General features: G+C 45.4%; 1 protein-coding gene across 1 annotated transcript; it reads left to right on the forward strand.

The window, feature by feature from the left end:
• Positions 1–381: 381 nt before the first annotated feature.
• OCM2 (oncomodulin 2) lies at positions 382–7,818 on the forward strand. Its single transcript, XM_002744060.5, has 5 exons — positions 382–567; positions 1,496–1,563; positions 3,383–3,515; positions 4,755–4,864; positions 7,520–7,818. Exons 2-5 carry the CDS (start codon positions 1,503–1,505, stop codon positions 7,543–7,545), a joined length of 330 nt encoding a protein of 109 aa, XP_002744106.1. The 5' UTR covers positions 382–567; positions 1,496–1,502; the 3' UTR covers positions 7,546–7,818.
• The last annotated feature ends 737 nt before the right edge of the window (positions 7,819–8,555 follow it).

Here is an 8,555-nt window from a genome sequence, read left to right on the forward strand (position 1 = left end):
TATCTCATGTGCTGGATAGTCCTATGTGTGCACTTAGTGATAATGGCGTTGAGTCTGTCAACTCCGGATTGAGGTCAGCTTTACATATCCACAGTTTCCAAAACTGAAAACAGGCCCGCCTCAAACGGTAGCTGCTAACATCTGGGGGGCCTTTTCAGCTTGCAGAGCACCCCTGTATGTGTTTGTCTTAGTTCAGGCCACCATCTCCACCTTACCAGGCTTCTAGAACCTTCTCCACACTTTACCAACAGGGTTCGTTTGCAGAATTGAAACCTTAGTTAAGGTTTGTGGAGGTTTTTTTTTTTTCTTTTTTTTTTTTACCATTGGCTGTTCCCACCCACATTCCCTTGAGATATAAATAGAAGAAGAAGAAAAAAAAGAGGTTTCATGAGTAAGACAAGACATTTGAGCTACATCCACTTGATCCTTTAAAAGGAAATCTAAGAGGTTTTAACTATCACTTTTTCTAGCCTATATAAGGTAGGTCAGTAAGGTAGCAAAAGCACATCTGTTGTTTTGCTCCTTCAACTCTTTTTCCCGATTCTTCTTGGGGGAAAACCTAAAACGGTGAGTAACTGGTGGGCCCACCAGACCCCAGACTTTTCTTCATTGCATGTATTCCTATTAGGCTCCTGCATGCTTAGGTGCTTAGACTCCTCTTTTCCCATGGCTTTGACACCGGGAAGGATTTTAACCTCTGGGAGATGGCTTTTCATTCATCGGGTTCCCACCTTTCAGGACAGATAGCGTGCCTTCTTCCGAAAATGTCTGCATGCTGTCCAGACTGTATCCTTTGGTGGAATGTGCAACATTGCATCTCTCAGGCTGGTGCAGGAAAATGCCAGTGCATTTGTAACATGGTTTATAGCTGCCTATGTAAATGACTGATTATGTAAATATAATTTTTATAAGAAAACAATTAAATCATTCTTTGGGTCATGTTTTAGGGGTTTTTTTTTTTCATTTTTGGCATATATTTATGGGAAGACTCTGAGACAAAAGGGGCTGGGGTCTTTTAGGTATCTGGTTTTAATTTGGATACTCTGTCTGGTCACATAATACAAAACAATGCTTATCACATTTTAAAAAGCCTATACAGGCCGGGTACAGTGGCTTATGCCTGTAATCCCAGCACTTCGGGAGGCTGAGGTGGGCAGATTACCTGAGGTGAGGAGTTCAAGACCAGCATGACCAACATGGTGAAACCCTGTATGTACTAAAAATACAAAAATTAGCCAGGCGTGGTGGCATGCACCTGTAATCCCAGCTACTTGGAAGACTGAGGCAGGAGATTGAGCCCAGGAGGCAGAGGTTGCAGTGAGCCAAGATCGCGCCACTGCACTCAAACCTGGGCAACAGAGTGAGACTCCATTTCAATTTTTTAAAAAAAATCTAGAGAAGCATACAGTTTCAGTGGGCCTGGGAAGGTGTGTTTCCCCTGGTGTGCACGTTCCTGTTTGTGGCTTATTGTACCTTGTTTATTCTGTGTGACCAGGTGGAAAATGAGCATCACGGACATGCTCAGTGCTGACGACATCGCAGCAGCCCTGCAGGAATGCCAAGGTAGAGGGAAGTGGGCAGGGCTGGGTTTCCTCACACCTTTGCACCTCCAACAAAGCAACAAAAAATCAAAATGTAGGTAGGCAGTGGGGCATGGTGGCTCACACCTGTAATCCCAGCACTTTGAGAGGCCAGTGCAGGTGGATCATGAGGTCAGAAGTTCAAGACCAGCCTAGCCAAGATGGTGAAACCTCATCTCTACTAAAAATATAAAAATTAGATGGGCATGGTGGCGGGCACCTGTAATCCCAGCTACTCGGGAGGCTGATGCAGGAGCATTGCTTGAACCAGGGAGGTGAAGGTTGTAGTGAGCCAAGATTGTGCCACTGCACTCCAGCCTGGGCAACAGAGCAAGACTGTCTCAAAAAAAAAATTTTAGGTTGGTCATGGTGGCTTACATCTGTAATCCCAACACTTTTTGGAGGCCAATGTGAGAGGATTGTTTGAGCCCAGGAGTTTGAGACTAGCCTGGGCAACATAGCAAGACTCCGTCTCTACAAAATAAAAATAAATTAGCAGGGCATGGTGGCATGCACCTGTGGTCCCAGCGACTCAGGAGGCTGAGGGAGGAGGATCATTCAGGCCCAGGAGGTTGAGGCTGTGGGGAGCTATGCTCGCTACACTGCACTCCAGCCTGGATGACAGAGTGAGACTCTATCTCTAAATAAATAAATAAGAGTAAAAATGTGAGCTTGGCTGGAAAATTCATGGAATTAAAGAAGAAAACTGCTATTTATTAGATAAATAAAATTATAGAGATCTGGAATCTGAGCACATGATTACACTTCCGTAAGACAAAACCTTACTAAAAGTGAAAGCAAGAAATCACTGAAGGGCCAGGTGTGGTGGCTCATGCCTATAATCCCAGCACTTTGGAAGCCTGAAGCTGCTGGATCACTTGAGGTCAGGAGTTCAAGACCAACCTGGCCAACACAGCAAAACTTTGTCTCTATTAAAAATACAAAAATGAGCCAGGCATGGTGATGCAGCCTGCCTGTAATCCCAGCTACTTGGGAGGCTGAGGCAGGAGAATCACTTGAACCTGGGAGGTGGAGGTTGCAGTAAACCAAGATCTCGCCACTGCACTCCAGCCTGGGTGACACAGTGAGACTCCGTCTCAAAGAAAAAAAGAAATTGGCCGGGCGTAGTGGCTCACACCTGTAATCCCAGCACTTTGGGAGGCCAAGGCAGGTGGATCACCAAGTCAAAAGATTGAGACCATCCGGGCCAACGTGGTGAAACCCCATCTCTACTAAAAATAGAAAAATTAGCTGGGCATGGTGGCGCCTGCCTGTAGTCCCAGCTACTCTCCGGAAGCTGAGGCAGGAGAATCGCTTGAATGCTGGAGGCGGAGGTTGTAGTGAGCTGAGATTGCGCCACTGCACTCCAGCCTGGCGAAAGAGCCAGACTCCATCTCAAAAAAAAAAAAAAAAAAGAAAGAAAGAAGAAATTGCTGATGGCCATTTAGCCTGTTGGAATCCAGTGATTGCATTTTCTCCTACCAATTAGACCAGGGATGTTGGGGACTCGGATACACAGCCTGTGAAATGGTCTGGGGGAGGGAGAGGTGCAGAGGAGAGGAGGAAGGAAAAGGGAAATGGACAAAACCAAGCAGAGGAGGGGAGGTTGGGGTAGCGGGGACAGGGGATGCTGTCACAGAGCCTTCAAGTCTTGGCTGTCCCAAAATCTTGGAGCAGTTGAGTATCCCTGCAGCTCAGGGATATTGTGGAAGTATTTTTAATCATCCATGTTTTCAGTACTTTGACCCCAATATGGAATGTGATCCATTGAGTGTCAGAATAACCCTTTCTCTGTTCTTCAGACCCAGACACTTTTGAACCCCAAAAATTCTTCCAGACATCAGGCCTCTCCAAGATGTCAGCCAGTCAGGTGAAGGATGTTTTCCGGTTCATAGACAATGACCAGAGCGGGTACCTGGATGAAGAAGAGCTTAAGTAAGCTTTGTCCTGAGTCTGCCTGGTGCCTGGCACTGCTGGGTGGGTCTGGGGTACAGTGGGGGCCAGGTTGTTTGGTATTTCTTCAATGGCCAGCCTTGGTGTTGGTTATTCGGTCAAGCATCATTAAAGCAAAGGACATGAGTCAGTTGACCGCACATCTACCCATGCAAAGCACTCAACATGGGCAGTGAAGACTGCAGGTGCAAAGATTCTTCTTTTACTTATTTATTTATTTATTTTTGAGACAGGGTCTTGCTCTATTGCCCAGACTGGAGTGCAATGGTGCGATCTTGGCTCACTGTAGCCTCCGTCTCCCAAGTTCAAGCAATTCTCACGCCTTAGTCTCCTGAGTACCTGGGATTACAGATGCATCCCATCACGTCCAGCTAATTTTCATATTTTGAGTAGAGACGGGTTCATCATATTGCCCAGGCTGGTCTCAAACTCCTGGCTTCCAGTGATCCACCTGCCTTGGCCTCCCAAAGTGCTGGGATTACAAGTGTGAGGCATGGCACCTAGCCACAAAGATTCTTTAGTGTAAAGGATTTCCTTTGGCAATTGGACTTTAAAAAACTAAAAACGTGGACAAATGTGGTGGCTCACACCTGTAATTCCAGCTACTCGAAGACTGAGACATGAGAATCGCTTGAAATCAGGAGGCAGAGGTTGCAGTGAGTTGAGATTGTGCAGCTGCGCTCCAGCCCGGGTGACAGAAAAAGACTCTATCTCAAATAAATGAATGACACTAAAAATTTAAAAATGGGCCAGGTACAGTGGCTCACACCTACAATCCCAGCCCTTTGGGATGCTGAGGTGGGCGGATTGCTTGAGCCAGTCCAGGAGTTTAAGACCAGTCTGGGCAACATGACAAAACCTCATCTCTACAGAAAATACAATTGTTAGCGGGGCAGGGTGGGGTGCGCCTGTAGTTCCTGCTACTCTGGAGGCTGAGACAGGAAGATTGATTGAGCCCAGGAAGTTGAGGCTGCAGTGAGCCATGATGGCGTCACTGCATTTCAGCCTGGGTGACAGAGCAAGATCCTGTCAAAATAAATAAATAAATAACCTTAAAGATGAAATGCCCACCATTGGTTTCTACAGCTTAAGGAAACCTTTGCTTGCTAAGACATTAGCTAATTATTGCAAGTGCTGGAAACAGATGATTTGATTAAAGGGGAAAAAAATGTAAACACAGGGATGCATCATCTTTCCCCATCGACCTTTATCATCCTGTAGGTTTTTCCTCCAGAAGTTTGAGAGTGGTGCCAGAGAACTGACCGAGTCAGAAACCAAGTCCTTGATGGCAGCTGCGGATAATGACGGAGATGGAAAGATTGGGGCAGAGGGTATGTCCACACCTGTATGTAGCATAACACACTTTAGGCCAGGCAAAGTGGCTCACGCCTGTAATCCCAGCACTTTGGGAGGCCACAGCAGGTGGATCACAAGGTCAAGAGATTGAGACCATCCTGGCCAATAGGGTGAAACCTCTTCTCTATTAAAAATACAAAAATTAGCTGAACGTGGTGGTGCGCACCTGCAGTCCCAGCTACTCAAGAGGCTGAGGCAGGAGAATAGCATGAACCCGGGAGGTGGAGGTTGCAGTGAGCCGAGACCATGCCACTGCACTCCAGCCTGGGTGACAGAGTGAGACTCTGTCTCAGAAAAAATAAAATAAAAAAACACTCTAGCTCAGAGAGCGTCCATGGGGGCTTGGGCTGTGAGATTAAACCGAGGTAGCTTAAAATCTCCCTTTCTTAACCTTATCAAGTCTCAGTGTTCCCATCTGTAAAATGGGACTGAAGTAAGGATGCAAATGATGTGTGCAAAAACCCTGGCATAATGCTCAGTAGGTGCTATAGAAGCTGGTCGCACTGTCATCGTCTACGAGCTCCAAAATACCCTACACCTGACCAGAGGACTAGCTAGCCACCTGGTCAATTATTTCCAAGGTACCGTAATGCACCTTGCACGTAACACAAGGAATTTCCACCAATGGGGTTTGAAACCCTCTAGATAAGGGACAGATTAACATCCTCAGACCAGAGTCCATTGGCTTGCGTAGGGAGGTCTCTTAGTTTTCAAGGGTTTAGACAAACATATTTTACCGGACCTTAGCCTGCCAACTGGATAATATTAAACAGAGAACAAATAAGCCAACCTCATTTATTGAGTCTTCCATAGGCAGAATCCTAGGTTTGAGCTTTAGAAGGCAGTAACACAGCTGCGGGACTATTTTCACTTGATTTTGTCATGTTGCTACCGTGCTTTTTAGCTACTTTGTGCCTGCCAACTCAGGAGAACGTATGGTGATCCTTCTGGTGGTGCTAATTTGAAATTTAAAACTGCTACATTAGATGCTTATTTAAAAAAAAAGCTGTTCAAAATTATACCACTATCACTTACTACATGGGAGTTAATGCAGAGTATATAGATAGCTCATAAAAACAGATTAGGTAAGGGGAAATTGACTTATTTAAACATAACCATGGGCTGGGTGTGGTGGCTCATGCCTGTAATCCCAGCACTTTGGGAGGACGAGGCTGGAGTTCAAGACCAGCCTGACCAACATGGTGAAACCTCATCTCTATTAAAAATACAAAAAATTAGCAAGGGCATGGTGGTGGGAGCCTGTAATCCCAGCTACTCGGGAGGTTGGGGCAGGTGAATCACTTGAACCTGGGAAGTGGAGGTTGCAACGAGCCAAGATTGCACCATTGCACTCCAGCCTGGGTAACAAGAGCAAAACTCTGTCTCAAAAAAAAAAAAAAAGATAAACATACCACAAAAGATTTTCAAATAGACAAAGCTTACCGTAAAATATAAAGCAAATCCCCAGATTTTTATTTAATCTGTAACATCCATATCTTACTATTATTATCCTTTTAGTAACAGAAACTTTTGTAGGTAGGTTCAATCGAGGAAAGTCAGTTTAAAGTCCCACCCTATCAAATGTGTCCTAAAAATGCAATACCCAGCTACAGAATAGAGGGAGAAAATCTCCCTTTTCTGTCTGAAACTGATCAGACAAAAAGTTAAATGTTCACAGATGGTCACAGGTAATTAATTACACTGAATTCATTCATTGTCAGGGAGATATGACAAGCTTGACAAATTCTAATTCAAAGGCTTCTATTGCAAAGCTGAAGACGTTTATTACATAAGATTATGCAGGCCAGCTGTGGTGGCTTACACCTGTAATCCAAGCACTTTGGGAGGTCAAGGCAGGCAGATCACCTGAGGTCGGGAGTTTGAGACCAGTCTAACCAACATGGAGAAACTCCGTCTCCACTAAAAATACAAGATTAGCCAGGTATGATGGTGCATGCCTGTAATCTCAGCTACTCGGGAGGCTGAGGCAGGAGAATCACTTGAACCTGAGAGGTGGAGGTTGCAGTGAGCTGAGATCACTCCTCTGCACTCCAGCTTGGACAACAAGAGCAAAACTCCATCTCAAAAAAAAAAAAAAAAAGATTGTGCAGAGAAATGGAACACTTTGGAATCCCTCAAGATGTAGTCATTGATACCCACATTTTTCTTTCTTTTGTGCCCTCCAAGGGGTGCCATGCCCATCATCTGACAATTTTCTTCCCTTCCCTTCCTCTTTGGAATTCCCCCCTTCCTCTTTTTTTTTGAGACAGAGTCTTGCCCTGGTCGCCCAGGCTGGAGTGAAATGGCCTAATCTCAGCTCACTGCAACCTCTGCCTCCTGAATTCAAGCAATTCTCCTGCCTCAGTCTCCCAAGTAGCTAGGATTACGGGAATGCGCCACCACATCCAGCTAATTTTGTGTTTTTAGTAGAGACGGAGTTTCTCCACATTGGCCAGGCTGGTGGTCTCCAGCTCCCGACTTCAGGTGATCCACCCACCTCGGCCTCCCAAAGTGCTGGGATTACAGGCGTGAGCCACTGCGCCAGGCCTCTGGAATTCTCATTGACCACGGCATGTCTGTAAAAAACCAAGCCACCTCTACTGACCCTATTCTCACCTCTTCTGTTCTAGAATTCCAGGAAATGGTGCATTCTTAAAAGCCCCAGTCTATGGAGAAAAGAGAGAAAGGGATAATCACCTGGAAGGATTCCAATACCCTGGGAATGGGGAACCCCGCATCCTACCCCTAATTTATTAATTTTCCCTGAAAACCTTCTGCGGTTCGCTCATTGTTTTAGCGAGGTAATGAGAGAGTCATTCATGACTTTTTTGGTGGTGAATATGCCCTGATGACTTCTGTAAGCACCCCCACCCCAGTCCCCAAAAGCAATGCCTCTAAAAATCATCCAATAAAGACAGGCTTCTCATCATCTGCTGATGTGTGGGCGTGTTTTCTTCTCAGCAAGACAAGCAAGCCGGGGACCAAGATTTCTGTCCCATCAAGCTCGAAGTGGGCCACACTGGTGTTATGCTTGAGCGAACAAGGAAATCAGGTTTTAGAGAGGGTTTTTTTTGTTGTTTCTTGAAAGTCACAAATAAATGCCATTGTCAGGCTAGGATTTTTCTCAGCAAATCTTCTGACTCTGAAATTAACAGAAAAAAAAATTTTTTTTTGAGTTGGAGTCTCACTTTGTTGCCCAAGCTGGAGTGCTCACCTGAGGTTGGGAGTTCAAGACCAGCCTGACCAACATGGTGAAACTCTGTCTTTAAAAAAAAAAAGAAAAGGAAAAAGCAATTTTAGAGATGGGGTCTTGCTATGTTGCCCAGGCTGGAGTATAGTGATGCAGTCATAGCTTGCTGCAGTCTCCAACTCCTGAACTCAAGTGATTATCCTGCCTTAGCCTCTTAAGTAGCTGGGACTACAAGTGGTCACCACTGCACCCAGCTAATTTTTGTATGTTTTCGTAGAGACAGGGTCTTGCTATGTTGCCAGGGCTGGTCTGGAACTCCTAGCCTCGAGTGATCCTCCCACCTCAGCCTCCCAAAGTGCAGAGATCAAATGCATGAACCACAGTGTCCCGCCTCTTTGTACATTTGAACATATTCATTAATTGGCACTTTTTGATTTAGTTGTTATTTTTCTAAGTTTGCTTTTTGTTTAAAAAAA

Source organism: Callithrix jacchus, chromosome 2 (assembly GCF_049354715.1).
Source record: "Callithrix jacchus isolate 240 chromosome 2, calJac240_pri, whole genome shotgun sequence".
Classification (NCBI taxonomy): domain Eukaryota; kingdom Metazoa; phylum Chordata; class Mammalia; order Primates; family Cebidae; genus Callithrix; species Callithrix jacchus.

Bases quoted from the DNA above. Each gene is read 5' to 3' on its own strand.
- OCM2 (XM_002744060.5), top strand. From the start codon at position 1,503: ATGAGCATCACGGACATGCTCAGTGCTGACGACATCGCAGCAGCCCTG. The intron at 3,516-4,754 runs GTAAGCTTTGTC...ATCATCCTGTAG, and splicing joins CTGGATGAAGAAGAGCTTAA to GTTTTTCCTCCAGAAGTTTG. The intron at 4,865-7,519 runs GTATGTCCACAC...CTTCTGTTCTAG, and splicing joins TGGAAAGATTGGGGCAGAGG to AATTCCAGGAAATGGTGCAT.